General features: G+C 40.6%; 1 protein-coding gene across 3 annotated transcripts in view; it reads left to right on the top strand.

Annotated features, from left to right (window-relative positions):
• The window catches only part of LOC110059501 (ATP-dependent chromatin remodeler CHD4-like), a 34,435-nt gene that overhangs the window by 17,487 nt on the left and 1,828 nt on the right, over positions 1–15,120 (top strand). For 2 of the 3 annotated variants that reach the window (XM_020766194.2, XM_020766195.2), the window contains 22 exons: positions 377–508; positions 758–875; positions 1,490–1,614; positions 2,100–2,138; positions 2,625–2,678; positions 2,834–2,984; positions 3,326–3,459; positions 4,344–4,394; positions 4,581–4,697; positions 4,961–5,003; positions 5,374–5,466; positions 5,541–5,623; positions 6,072–6,166; positions 6,314–6,355; positions 6,562–6,706; positions 7,434–7,659; positions 7,755–7,883; positions 8,253–9,165; positions 9,791–9,864; positions 11,084–11,127; positions 11,490–11,590; positions 12,166–12,260. In XM_020766194.2, the coding sequence (XP_020621853.2) occupies positions 377–508; positions 758–875; positions 1,490–1,614; positions 2,100–2,138; positions 2,625–2,678; positions 2,834–2,984; positions 3,326–3,459; positions 4,344–4,394; positions 4,581–4,697; positions 4,961–5,003; positions 5,374–5,466; positions 5,541–5,623; positions 6,072–6,166; positions 6,314–6,355; positions 6,562–6,706; positions 7,434–7,659; positions 7,755–7,883; positions 8,253–9,165; positions 9,791–9,864; positions 11,084–11,127; positions 11,490–11,590; positions 12,166–12,260 (3,004 nt within the window). Of the gene's footprint in view, positions 1–376; positions 509–757; positions 876–1,489; positions 1,615–2,099; positions 2,139–2,624; positions 2,679–2,833; positions 2,985–3,325; positions 3,460–4,343; positions 4,395–4,580; positions 4,698–4,960; positions 5,004–5,373; positions 5,467–5,540; positions 5,624–6,071; positions 6,167–6,313; positions 6,356–6,561; positions 6,707–7,433; positions 7,660–7,754; positions 7,884–8,252; positions 9,166–9,790; positions 9,865–11,083; positions 11,128–11,489; positions 11,591–12,165; positions 12,261–13,216 lie in introns of all 3 variants that reach the window. The other variant, XM_020766196.2, reaches the window with a different exon arrangement.

The raw sequence follows: 15,120 nt of genomic DNA on the forward strand, positions 1-15,120 counted from the left end.
AGCTTGTATAATTACATGTATTATTGCCATCTTTGGATGCTTCCACAAAGATTGGCCTACGATTGGCTCTCAAATTGATTTAGGAGTCAGGTTATGAAGCGTAACACCACAGGACTTGAAAAAATATCATAAGCTTTCTCTTGGTAGCAAGCAACTCTTACATTTTGCTTGCTTGGAGCAGCTGTGTGCTTGCCTTGGTTTACCTTTTTGTTTTAGAATCATAATTTAGGCAGGAAATAGTTTGTTTGAGCTATTACTCATTGGGCAAGTATATGTAAACATCATTTCTCTTTGAGCTACCATCCCTTAATTAAGTTAAAGCTAGCCTCTATCTTAAAAGTAGTTATCAAAGGAATTTTTTGTTTTGTGTCATCAGGAAGCCCCAAGAGGTGCCAATGGTAACTTTGATTCAGCAGCCTTGACCCGTGCCTCTGGTAAGCTAGTGCTGCTTGAAAAGATGTTGAAGAAATTACAAGAGGAGGGACATAGAGTGCTTATCTTTTCTCAGGTAAGAAAGAAAAAAACGATGTTCCAGAAGATAGTAATAAGTAAACTTTGGCCATTTCAAAGTTGCATTTTATGATAACTTAGGCAAATATTGCTCACTTCTTGCTTCCAAATGATGAAATTGCTTCCATTTGTAAGCCTCTGGTTGTTTAAATGTACAGAGAGTCTTGATCTTCTTAATGATGAGAGCTTGTCGTGTTAAACCTAACCTCGTGATGAAAGTGGACATACGGTAATTTATTTGCACTAGATGACAAGAATGTTGGACCTCTTAGAAGACTTCCTTGAGGGACATGGTTACAAATATGAGAGAATTGATGGAACCGTTAATGGATCAGCCAGACAGGAATGTATTGATAGGTTTAATGGTGAGTTGGCAGTTATTTTCATCCCTCTGTTGTTCCAAAGTTTCTATTCTGCAAATGGATATATGAAGGATCGTATGTTTGAACTGCCGAGAAAGATATGGAGACATAATTGTGACGTCTGAAAAAAATTCAGGCCTGAACAGGATTCGAACCCATGACCTCTGCGATACTGGTGTACTGCTTACAAACTGAGCTATCAAGCCAGCTGGGAGCTGGTCATGTTGTGAGTTCGTAATATACCTGTAGATGATAAAAATGCAAATGAATATATGAAAGATCATATAATTGAACTGCAGAGAAAGATATGAAGACATGATTGATCATCACAGTTATGCACACAACTTAAGCAGTTGTGGAATTAAAGCCTGAAAAAGTTCCATCATGCAACAGAGCTTGGGTCTTTTCTTAACAGTTGCTAAGCAAAAAGGTACAGAAATCTTAAAAACAAAAACTGCCCTGCACACACACAATTACCGCTGATCACAATAATTGTAATTGTTCCTGATTTGTCACATATTGAGGTAGTGACTGGATAAGGTAATCCTTAGTTTGTGAATCTAAGACCCAAAAGGCTCATGGCACTGGTATTTTATTCATGCTGTTTTCTTGTTTAGCTCCTGGTGCACAGACATTTTGTTTTTTGTTGTCCACTCGAGCTGGAGGTCTTGGTATCAACTTGGCTACTGCTGACACTGTGTTCATTTATGATTCTGATTGGAATCCACATAATGATATTCAGGTATGGAATGAAACTGTTATGAAGGTTGCAATACATGCTAGATTCACCTCTACCAATGAAACTAAAGATTTGTCCTAAACGTGGGTGTAAAGCCAAAATAAATTGAGGGATGACCACAGAAGTCAATTTGTTTTATGGTTAAGAGAAACTAGATATTCACACCAACATGGTAAACATGTTTAAAAGTGGTTTAACCAAACAAGGTTAAAAATTAGTTGCTCATACCCTACACATGCATCCCACAACATAACAAAGTAAGAATTTGTTTGATAAAAATATTTAAGTAAGGGGATTTGAAATTTGTCTTTTCAAAATGACTTCAAAGGGTAGTCGACTACTTGGAAAAAGCTAAACCCAGTTTAGCTAAACTGGTTAAGTTGGTATGTATGGGCAGTAGATGGTGTGCAAATCTTGCAAATTCATTCATGTATGTGATACAGTTCCTTTCCCACTTATCAGTACTTTGTTTTATTGTTTGACCTTAGGCATTCAGCAGAGCACATAGAATAGGCCAGAACAACAAGGTAAACCACTCTTTTATGTTTGCTTTTCTCCTGGAAACTGTGGGACGTTCTTTAATAGTGAACGGAATGAGCTTGGAATTGTCAAAAATGAAAAGGCTTATGTTAAGTAATTGCAAAGAGGAGAACTAGCTAAACCAGTGAAGCTGTTTTCCGTTTACTTTATAATAATGTTTTAAAAAGTATATCCGGCAGACAGGACGTTATGAATCATTTGTTCTTGGATTTATTTGACACCTCATCAGGTTTGTGGTCTTCACATTTTGTCTCTGATGGATGCGATATATTTTCTTTTAACTAAAACTATAAGTGGCAGAAGGATATGTCATTGTTTGCTTGACTCTTAAAAATATTTTGGAAAAAGAAAGTAGGTGTGAAAGGTAAACACTGCTGGGCTTTACTGGAGACAAATCCCAGTCGAGGTTTCCCTTACTTATTGGAGCACAAACACACCTTGTGTTGTTTTAAAACTTTTCTGTGTTCTTTTAGGTCATGATTTATCGTTTTGTCACAAGAGCCAGTGTCGAGGAGCGCATCACACAGGTAATGTTTCTCTTGATGTAAAGAATGAAATGATGGCGTTCATGAATCTCTTTAATAACCGTTCCTTGAACAATAAGTTGACTGACTGGGTTGTGAACCTAAGAATATTCGGTCAATGTTAAATTCATAAAAATTAAAGTTGCATTTCTCGGCAGGTTGCCAAGAAGAAAATGATGCTGACGCATCTTGTGGTAAGGCCCGGCCTGGGATCAAATAAAGCGGCTGTGATGTCCAAGAGTGAGCTGAATGACATTCTCAGATTTGGTACACAAGAACTTTTTAAGGATGACAATGCCAAGGATGGAGGTGAGACTTGTTCTTGTGGTTTGCAAGGGTTTCATTTGGCCTGCCATTTCTTTGTTTTAACATCACAGTGCACTCTGCTGTATGTAGTATGGTAGAACTCTGCAATGGAATACATTATTTTTGTTAGTTGATGCAAGATTACTTCAAATCGCATTTCCCATTCAATTTATAAACAAAATTTGAAGTTGTTTCTTCTGAAGTTTGCAAGATGAGCTTACTCGGGTGCTGTTTGGTTGTTGCATGATGTCTTTTTAGTTAATGCTTGTACTGGTATGCCGTGGTTGTCACGTGATGAAAAATTCCCAGAGGCCTTCTGTAAGTGACTTTGCACGTTGTTTCAGATTCTGGTGACTCGGGGCGTATTGATTATGATGAAAAGGCTGTGCTTTCGTTGTTGGATCGGACGAGCAGCCATGATGACGCACCTGATGAAGAAAAAGACATCATGGCCAATGAATATCTTGCTTCCTTCAAGGTAAGAACAAAAAAAAGTTCACATTTAATAGTCTTTCGGAATAAATATTGTACAGCAGCAGCTTGGGAAAATGATCTTCGCATGTCAAAAGAGAAAGAACAAGAGAACAGCATTTCTTATGCTGCGCTCTTGTAAGGACTTCTCTTACTCTGAGTGTTTGTATTGTTATTTTCATGAGTACAAACGCATTGTTCTGACATGCAATATTAAAATAATGAGTACACAGGGCCTGTAACCTTAGCATTAGGCTAACAGGGTAGTATATCACTCAAACAGTATTATTCAAGTTATAAGCATGTTAATAGTGACTTGTCCACTATTCAGTGTGTGGTCAAGATATGATCAAGACACTTCATTCAAACATGCAAACATTAACACGATATCGAACCAGCCGCATGGCCTACAGACTTACTGTTAGACTGTGTGGTAGTATAAGTTCACACAGTTAATCACTTTAGTAAGTGATCAACCTCTTGTTTTTCCTGACGATATCATTACAGTGTCAAGCAGACAGGTGGTGGGAAGAAAGAAAATCTTCACTAAGACTGCGGTTAATACACTCTTTAGCATGTATTAAATTGAGACAAAGTCGCAATGCCCCACAAGTAGCTTACGATATGCTAAGCTCCTTCAATGGCAAGATCAGAATGTTAAATCTCCTCACTGATCGCCATGTATGTCTGTCAGTGCTAGTTTGGAGAATCTAGTTGTACAGTAAGTAAGACAACATCCTAGTCCTTCAATTAATGGACTGTGACTAAATACTGGAATTGATTTCGTAAACTGATTCCCATCAAATATAAGTTGGAATCATGATGATTTTGAAATTCCCTGAACTTTTCAGCTGTCAGCCACTTAAAAGTATATGAAATTTTCTGTATCAGGTGGCAAGCTACGTGGTGAAGCAGAAGGATGAAGATGTTGAAGTCCTCAAGGTTTGTGTCTTATTCCCATTTAACGGATCAGAAGCTTTTCTTGTGTTTCCATGGACTGTTCAGCCTTAGAACCTTGTGTATTTGAAGAAAAAAAAAAAGAATGATAAATAAAAAATGCTTTGCATCCAGGGTATGCAGTATTGCCACCACTTTTTAATCTTTTCTGTCAACTTTCTTCGTTAACAGCAAGACGCAGAGACTGCCGACCCTGACTACTGGGAGAAACTTCTTCGTCATCACTATGAGCAGTTCCAAGAAGATGAAGCAAGACATCTTGGAAAGGGGAAGAGAATCAGAAAACAGGTAACTTCTAGAGGATTTTGAGAGGCTCCAATCTTGTGTGAAGGAACAGTGACCTAATGGTTGGGTCCCAGCTTGTTCAGGGTCGTTGTGTTGTCATTGTTGCTTTTGTTTTTGGAAAGACACTTGGTTATCACAGTGCTTGTCTCCTCGTTACTCCCGCATTGATAGAGCTTGCAACTGCAAGAAAATCGTAGAAAGTGTAACATTTGCTCTATTCCTTTAGTGTTTGCTCACGCTTTGACTCACAAATGTTTCGTTTGCAGGTCAGCTATGTGGACGGAGGCATGGAAGATCAGGAAGAATCAGGTAATATGAAACATGTGTGCTTATTCCTAAAGTTAGTGAAACCCGGCGTGCAATAAATGGAAAGACAAGGGCAGTTCCCCAGTCTTAACCACTCATATCCAAGTGTAAACTACTTGTTGTCGCCTCTTTCGTGTCTCTCAACGTAACCATTCAATTATTTCGAATTACACTGTAAAATGGTTTCAAATAAGAAGAACCGATTACATTCCCCCTTAAAATGAGAACAAGGAAAAAAGATTCAACATCTTTCTGCATAAAATATTGAGTATTACCATTGTTTAATGTTTGTTGCGGCTAAACGTAACGAGCTCAGGCACATTTCAACCAATGGCTTATCTTTAGTGAGCGACAGTACGTTTTGTGTTTGTAGCTTGGACCAATAATCTGTCAGACTACGAAGACGATGGGTACAGTGATGTTGATGAGGAGGAATCTGATGAAGAATTCAACCAGAAAACTGAAGGTAACGCGCATCCATACAGATGTTGTTCATTTGTTGTTTTACTGCTGATTCTCACCGTGTAGTTTCCACTGCAGGTCGTCAACGAAGGGGTGGTCGAGGCGCTTCTGATAGGGATGTTACTCCTCCTCTTCTGGCAAAGGTTCAAGGCAACTTGGAGGTATAGTGTCAAATTTGTCAATTGCCTGAGGGATCGGTTCTTTTAAGGGTAGCTTGTTAAACAAATTTTGACGGATTTCTTCTTTAAGGGGAATCCATTGAAATATGCTTCATTTGTTACAGAATATTGATTGTTTGAGAGAATATCGAGCCAGTTAATTTTCGGTTTCAACTCAGTGTCACTATCTGGTCGTCAACACTTGATTGTTGCTTTTGTGGAGTATCCCTAGCCCTTGGCCAAAGCAATTCAACAACATACGTTCCGTGTACATTATCAACTCTAAGACTGATGATGAACCAAGCCAGAAAATGTCAAACCATCAAACCATCAATTAAAGAAGCCATTTAAGTGGTGTGTTGTGTATCATAAAAGTCCTTTTCATTCCTAACTATTTCTAACTTACGTTCACTATCATCTTACTGATAAGGTCATGTAATTATTTGTTCAGGTGTATGGCTTCAACCTGCGACAGCGGAAGGCATTCCTGAATGCAGTCATGAGATATGGTTTGCCCTCTCCTAAGGGTTCTCGTAGATCCCAATGGTAGGACGTACTTTTGAATAAATACCTTTCCTGTTTTATTATTACTAAAACCTTCATTGGAGCTCCTTGTTAGTTTCGTGATTTTTTTCCCCTTAAGAAGAAGACATTTGTTGGTATTTTCCTGAGTTTAACTTTGTTCTTTCCTAGGTTTGCGAGAGATCTCCGCGGAAAATCAGAGAAAGCATTTCAGTGAGTAAAGCATGTTCGTTTAAGTCTCTACCTCGTGTAAGCGAAGGCGTTAAAGCGTTCTCAATTTTCCTCAAACCTGCCAACTTCCAGTCCAGATTGCAAGGTCTTTTACTATCACCACAACATTTTGGTCACAGGGTGACTACATATGTCTAGGTCTCTTTTCTGTTTGTTAAAATGCAACCTATTGTGTCATTGTTCTGCAGGGCGTATGTGGCCATGTTTCTGCGTCACCTATGTGAGCCTGGTACGGACAACAGAGAGACGTTTAATGACGGAGTGCCTCGTGAAGGAATACAGAGAACACAAGTACTAACCAGGATCGGCATCATGAGCCTTATAAGGAAGAAGGTATGCGCCATCTACCAATCCTAACTTACGTTCTGGGCCGGGTCGTTCAGAGCCCGATTAAGCTAACCCAGGATTAGCGAGAATTTTGATGTCAGTTTTGCAATTTTTTTTAACCCAACCATTGTTTTACGTGTTTTTTATACGCTAATTTGTTCAAACAACGAGAAATATTAACCTATAACTGAGACAGTGAAATAAACACACACCGTTGGCTCCCCAAAACAACTTCCTTCTAATCATCACGAGAATGGTTAAATGAAACATTCGCGAAGAGTAAAAATATTTTTGCATGTCTAGTATTACTTGGAAATCAAGCTTCAAAATCGTTATTGCTAAAATTGCGCTCTGTTCGGTATGTACGCAAGGAAGGATGAATGTATCTTAACACGTGTTGAGTCAGTTTAAACTACGTATGTGCCTTCTGAATGGTGTTATTGACACAGCAGACGTGATGAAGAAAAGTGGTGAAAGTGCCAGAAAAATGTTTTAATCTAGTTTTTTTCCGATACTAAAGCGAGCCTGTATGTGTAGGCTTGGCCTTTTCAAGTTTTGTTCATATTGCAAACCGTTTCCATCGTCACTATCGTTCACCATCCTCACTTCGTTACTGACTTATGTTCTTGGTTTCTCGAAGATCTCGTCTGTTCTCGAGCTTTTCGACACGATGATCAGAATAGATGAAAATATCCTTTGATAATTGCTTCTGTTTTGTCATGTGTGTCGACAGGTGGAAGAGTTTGCTCATATCAATGGCTGGGAAGCTTATCCCGAGGAAGACAGTTTGACAGACAAGCCGTCAAGTAAGACATCATCACGTGTTTCCACGCCTGTAGCGGAAGTCGACAGCAAGAAGGCTGAACCGGAAGTGGTAAAAACGGAGACAAAACCAGAAAAGAAAGACCAGGCCGAAGAAATCAAACCCGAGCCGATGGAGGTCGACAAAGATGAAGCAGGTATGAAGTATGGAGAGAAATTCAAACCTATAGCTTAGGCAGGTTATTTAGATAATGCTAAGTTACTAACTTCTTGTATCTTCTTGCATCTAAAGTTAAAACAAGCGACAAAGAAGACAAAGATGCTGTGAAACAAGAAAATGGCGAAGCAGCAAGCGTTACCCCAGATAAAAGTGAAGATGGCAAAGATGCAGTGGATGAAGATAAACAGGACCAAACTGACGGTAGTTAGTTTTAAAGCAGTAGTCAGTTTATCTTGGAAATTCATCACAAAGGAATTCACTTGTCGACTTTGACTATGTTTCACCACTAAAGCGAGCATTCTTGATATTGTCTCGAGACCTTTGTCATTAAAGTGTTAAGCATAAGATGTGGTGTTTCACAAAATATATGTTTAAAGAAATCTTCAATTGCAGTGTAAGACTGTGGCATTAACGAATCTTAAAATCCATTTTAGCTTTCCTTTGAAAATTTTTGGTTTGAGTAGATAATCAAGAGCGTGCGCTTATTTTGAATTGTACATGTTCATGTAGAGGGGCCGCCATTTCGGCTCTTGGGTAAATGTATGCTAATCTATCTGTATCATTTGATAGGTGATTCTAACACGGAAAAAGAGTCTAAATTGGAGGTGGACCCGCCCAGCGTGAACGAGGCAAGCCCAAAAGATCGGGATGAAGGCGAAATATCTGACAAAACAGAGCCCATGGACAATCAGGAAAAAGGAGAAACGGCAGCTGAAGATGGCAAACATGCTGAACAAAAGGAAGTCAGTGGTGACAGTGATGAAAAGGTTGATAAAACCGGTGACTCTGATAAAACTTTGGACCAAAACAATGTTGATTCTGGTGAAAAGAATGATGACAATAATGTTGCTTCTGATGAAAAGAGAGATGATAGTGAAGCGAAAGTCGACGAGGGTGAGGAAGAGACCAAAACAGAATCAGGAGAATCTAAAGGTGATATTGAAAAGGATTCATCGGACAAGAAGGAAAAAGGTGAAAAGCCAGAGACGGTTAAGGAAGTTGAAAATCCCTCCGAAAAGGCTTCAGAGCCAATGGAGACGGATGACACATCGGACAAACCAACGGAGCCACTTGAGGAGAGCGAGAAGAAATCTGAAAAATCCGAATCTGATGAAGGTAGCGAAAAGCCTTCTGAGAAAACGGACTCTAATCAAAAGCAGGAGAAAAATAGCGAGACAGTTGAATCGGATCAGAAGACAACAGAGAAAACATCAGAAAAGTCTGAAGAGGTTCCAAAAACGGAGCAATCTGAGGTGAAATCTGACACTGCCACGACTCAAAAATCAGAGAAATCCCCCGACAAGACGACTGTGACTTACAAGGCTGGCAGCAGTGTGCTTGGAGATCGGCGTCGATTCATGTTTAACATTGCTGATGGAGGGTTCACGGAGCTACACACGCTGTGGGAGGTGGAGGAGAAGAGAAAGTGTGACGACATCTGGTGGAGATGCCATGATTACTGGCTGCTAGCGGGAGTTGTCACGTATCCTCAGCAAACATACGTAGTTATCTGGAGGGGGGGTGTGGCTATAGCATGAGAAACGTGCCAGTATTCACTTCCTTCACTCCGAAGGGAAACCATAACAGGTTGATAGTGCAGGTGTGTGGGATGGGTATGGTATGTGTGATTGGCGAAGTTAGGTGAGGGGCTAATCAGAGAGAGATCTTTGTATACTGTATTACTGCGTCGTCGCATCTCTCATTCCGTTCTTGGGGGCAGCCTGGATGAGATAGCTGTAGTTTTAGCTTGGTTTAGGTTAAGTACATGTATGTGGCAAAGTATCATAAAACGTAAACTTGGGTACCTTGGGATGTGAGGCCTTGTGTGACACCAATCATCGAATCAAAAGATGATAAGTAAAGGTGACAGTGAGCTCGGGATGTAGTCAGGAGCCATTGGTATTTGCCTGGTTACAAATCTAACTCATAACAAACTATTTTCAAGCTATCGGTCAGTAGGGCTGACTTCACGAATTAGTCATTCTTAAAATACAAATACCACAAAAACCAACTTCGTAAACGGAAACCTGTATCGTGTGTCGTTTTATGTTGTGATAATTTGATTAATTTATTTTGAACCTCTCCTTGACTGCCTATTACTCTGTTAGTCACGGCTATGGTCGGTGGCAGGACATTGCTAATGATCGCAAGTTTTCAGTGGTTAACGAGCCTTTCAAGAATGGTGAGTTGTTACACTAGCCTCTGTTAATAATTAGTAGTTATGGCTTGGTTTGCTAGTAAAAGTTCACGATCCAATCCGAGAATGACGATGTAAAACTGACGGGATGAGCTTGTTTATATCCCAGTTGAAACTTGATAGGCAGCCAGCAAGAGCACGCGGTTTACTTTTACAAAAATTAAATCATAATACGAATTGCATGAATGAATATCATCATCATCATTTCTCTTCGCGCCAGTAGGCGCATAAGGCCGTCACGCTTTCCGACCAACACTCCCTGTTCCATGCCACCGCTTTGGCTACTTCCCAGCTCTTCCACCCCGCCTTGTTTCTTTCCTTCTCCACCGTCCTTCTCCAAGTTGTCTTTGGCCTCCCTCTCGCTGTTCGACCTTCTAATGCTGTGAAGCAGTCGTCCGCACCCTCTCTCCTGAGTACGTGTCCCAACCAGTTCCACCTTCTTCGTCGTACCTCGCAGCTTATGTCATTGACCTCTGCCATTTCAACCACTCTCTTGTTTGTAATTCTTTGCTGCCATCTAATTCTCAGTATCCGTCTCAGGCACTGGCATTGGAAACTGTTCAGTTTTCGTTCATCAGCTTTAATGATCTTCCATATTTCACAGCCATATAGCAGGACCGGTCGAACTAAAGTCTTGAATAGGCGTATCTTGGTTCTCCTTCCTATTCCTCTGGTTGTCCATACCTTCCCTAGTCTCTGAAATGCTCCACGTGCCTTCTGCAGTCGGTTCGTAATATCTCTACTGCCTCCTCCTTCTTTGTTTACTGTAGCACCTAGGTAAACAAATTCCTCAACGTCTTCTACTTCCTCACCATTAACCACGACGTCCTCTGAACTATGAGCAAACTCAGTCCTCAGTGTTTTACACTTATGAATGAATATACCTTTTTAATATTGACCAAGTGCGAGTATCATGTGGGAGAATACGGGTCCTAAGTCGTGATAGTATGGAAGGAGTGCAGTGAGGTCAGTGCAGGAACGACCGAGGGCCAATATCCTGCCTCCACGGCCACTAGTAAGCTTGGTCAGTAAGAGAAGTATTACACACGATTTTATGATCAAAAAAGAACTGTTTAGGACTAGCAGTTGCGCGGTGTAATTCTAAATAAAGTATTTTGATTGACTGATTTGAGTCAATTGCTCTGTCGGCTATTTCAGTCTTGTTATAATGACCAGTTATTCACTGAACTTGTTTTTGTTGTAGTTACTCTGGAATACAAGAACCGGTTCATCGCACGACGTTTTAAGGTTTGTGGCTAACATAGTCCTAATGTCTTGAATGATATTATTAGATAATTTCATAGTTATCCTAAATAACAATTTGTAGTTCTATAATTGCTGTTTATCTGTAATAGAGTTTTTCATTAAGGGATAAGATGGCTATCGGTTCCAGTGCAAGAACCCCAAAAAATTATCCCATATGACTTGTAGTTCTGCATGATGCACGATTCTGAAGTAGCAAGGGTCAGATAAAATATAAGTTTGTGCTGTTATTTGTCTGACTAAAGTCCTTGTTTTTTTCGCGCGGTTTTTCTGGTTTATCAGCCTGAGGTCTCTTGTCTAGTTCTTTTCGCATGCCATTGTGCGAGTAACCGCTGGTGTGTTTTCAGTTGTTAGAGCAGGCGCTAGTGATAGAGGAACAACTGAGAAGAGCTGACTCCATGAAGCTCAGGCAAGATGCTAACCACCCAGCCATGGCTCTTAATGCAAGGTAAACTCATCTGCTTCTGTCTTGCTCTGCGTATGCGAGTTAAACAGTGCAAAGAACTTCCAACTGAATGAACTATGTCACGAAAACTTAAGCCATTTTTTGTGGTGTGCGAACATACTTTGAAAGTGAAGGGAAAATAATGGTTTTCTAAGGTACAAAAGAACCAAAAAAGTAAAAATAAACGGAAGATTAACACGGCTGGCTACGGCTGAAGAAGATTAAGAGGCATGACGAACGTGAAACTTCACAAAAAATAGCATTGTCGGTGACGTGGCTTACTTCTACGTAGGAGGCGAAAAAAAAGACACTTCGGATGTCAACTAAACCAAAATCTGGGGAGATCATCTTTACTTTCCAAACCTTGAACAGTCACCTTAACTCTCGGGGAGAAAACGAACTATCATAAATACCCTTTAGTGTTAGCTCAGAGACTTGGGTGTTTTTTCCTTAAGTCTAGATCCCTTCTTGGTGAATTTCTTTATTCTCGTCACCTGCTTTCTTGCTTTCTTGCTTGCTTGCTTGTTTTCCATTGTACTGAAGGTCTAAGGAGATCACTGTTGGGATTTCTCTTACAGGTTTGCAGAGCTGGAGTGTTTGGCGGAAAGTCATCAACATTTGTCCAAGGAGTCCCTAGCAGGGAACAAGCCGGCCAATGCTGTGCTTCACAAAGGTTAGTGCTGGATACACTTATTTCTCCACGTCATTATTAGTGGTGGGGGATGGGGGGCATTTAGGGGGCACTTCTGATCCCACGTGGTTATTTGTAGGTACAGTTTCATTCATTGTAGAGATTGAGGGATTTCACTAAGTGTTGTCACGTGCCATTGCGTTTTAGTGCCCCCTCCCCTGTTTCCTCAGGCAAATTAACCCATGCAAAAATCTTCGCGATGAGTAGGAACTGTTGATAAATAAGGTATTCGCCCTAATTTCAGATACTGCCCAATGTCAGACAAATGAGAAAATGATTACCAGCATGTAAAAACAAAAAAAAGCAGCCTAAAAAAAAAAAAGGCTTGCAGGTTAAAGCAAATAAATGTCATTGCACCTACCGAGTCTTGTCTCGTTTCTCTCCGTTCTATAAAACTACAACAATTTTCTTACTTGCGGCAAAGTGGCGCTTGTTTTCTTTCCGTTCAAATTTCTCTTACGCGAGGGGTAACAATCCTATGCAATGAGCGAAAAAACTAAAGATCGCCTGCGTAGCCTTCATCATATCGTTTTTGTGTCCCGTGCGGCTGATCTGGGCTCTAGTTCTCGTTTAGGTCCGCACAACCTACTGTCGGACAGCTCAATGTTCGCCTTGACCTTTATGAAGATCAGTATGAACTGTCAATCTCAAAAGAAGATGAAAGGAACCTCGCAAGTTATTTTTAGACAAGGTACCCAGTCCTCCCGCGGATAATGGTACCACGCCCGTTACGGAGATGTTTTCTTTGAGGGTAGGAACGGTCTAAAAATAACTATAATAGCCTATAATAGGTATTAAGGGGCACCGTCCGCGTAGGAGAGATATGGGCTGTTTGAGAACGCATCTGTGGAAACAAAACATACAGAAAATAATATAAACTTGATATACATCGACACAACCCGGGAGGCTGACAAAAGGGTTCTAATTTTAATCCTCAGACACAATGCCTCGTTCCAAAAACTTGTTATGGAGAGAACAGGACATGGTTGCTGCAGTTCAAAGTGTTAGAAGTGGGAAACTTTCAATTCGTAAAGCAGCGGCCGAATATAATGTCCCAAAATCTAGCCTTGGCAATCGTGTTAATGGGAGGGTAGAACATGGAAAAAAGAATGGCCCTGAAACACTTCTCGACCCTGCTGAGGAGGCCGAGCTAGCAGCCTTTTATCTTACGCTTGTCAGTAAACATGGATATGCAAAGAGAAAGGACATTGTAATGCGCCTGGCCACCCATATGGCGGAAAAACGAGGAAAAGAGGTGAAAAAGGGATGTGTGTCGGAGAAGTGGTGGCAAAATTTCCTGAAACGCCATCCAGAAGTTTCGAAGCGTGCTTCCCAGAACGAAACGGTGGACACTGCAAGAGTCCAAGCCTGAATTACAGTCACCAGTCAGTGCTCCATCAAGTCCTGTCATCGCATCGTCTCATACCAGGACTTATCCAGGGTCACTGTTCTCAGTTTCCGGGAAGTTGCCCGTTCAGCAACATAACTGATGCCTTGGTGTCTGTCGAAGAGCGAATTGAGAGGGAGCAAAAGAAAAGGTCTCGCCGTGGGTTTGAAAATGAAACACCTGACGAAGTTTACAATAATTTCAAGGTGTTGTTGACGCAGACAGGCAGGCAAGAAACCGTGTGTCCTCGTAAACTAACTTTGTCTTGCTCCTTCCTGTAAGGGTTCAGGTTACTGTAGCTGTCTGGGTCGTGGAATGGGTGCAAAGGAAAGTTTTCAACCGTCAATAGCAGGAACTGATTCCCCAGAATTCTCAGGCCCTAGCCGCACGTGATTTCTACACTCTCTGGAACCGAGATGTCCACCTTTGCGACATAATGCTGCAACTAATGCAAGGATACTTGAAAGAAAAATAAGAAATAAGGGAAAAAAAAGACTTGTGAAAGGAGAAAAAAAATAAACGAATGCGTAGACAAACAAGAGCCAGAGTGAGAGGGTGTTACTTGGATGAGGTGCCCGGATATTCCTGTGCGAAGTGCGGTGGACAGTAGGATTCAGACAGGAGTTCATAAATGGAGTATGGTTATTGCGATGACTGGTACTACTTCAAGTGTACGAACCTGCTTGTACTAGACGGCCTTGGCGACCGTGTCGATCATTTTTTTTCTCATCAACATTAAGTGACAGTTTGACTTTGTTGTTTTTTCATGAGATCTCCGAGGACTGATTTTCTTTTTTAACAGCTTATTGGCTTTAATACAGTTGTTTAAATTTACCAGTGTATCTGAGAAACTGACCAAGAACTGACTGCCAATGTAAGAGCGTAAATTCGTAGTTTTGTCGCGTTTTCTCTAAGAAGACAACGAAATGCTTATCTCTTTGCTAGCAACAATAAAAGTTGATGAATTCAAGAGAACTACACGCATCGAGTTTCGTACGTTTGAAGGATTGAATCAGTTGTGAGAATTTACAAGTTTATCAGAAAACTTTATCTTGCACGTTTTTTAGTCACCAATTTTAAGACGGAAGAAAGAATCACTCCCCCATTGAGTTTCTATAGAGTTGAAGAAATAGGGCTTGTAGTGCGCACAATCTACAGGTTGTTTTTACCATTTACCGTTTGTCGAAGGCCAGTTTGTACATTTAGACTGAAGTTGATTTCGGAAGATTACGTAAAGCCGCCATATGGGATTTTAAGGTCTTCCAGTAGTCGTTGTTCAAACACTGAAGACAAAGTTGTTAGTTTATCCGTAACAGAATTTACGTTAAACGTCAAAATAGGTCCTTTCTGTATATCAGTTATAGTAAAACACGGGGTATAGTATTGAATATATAGAGAAAATATTTTGCACAAGAATTGATTATTGCAAGTAAATTCTGCGTTCTGCTGCCGTTA

Source organism: Orbicella faveolata, unplaced genomic scaffold, assembly GCF_042242905.1.
Source record: "Orbicella faveolata isolate gen_17 unplaced genomic scaffold, um_ofav_v1 contig_12, whole genome shotgun sequence".
Taxonomy (NCBI): Eukaryota; Metazoa; Cnidaria; class Anthozoa; order Scleractinia; family Merulinidae; genus Orbicella; species Orbicella faveolata.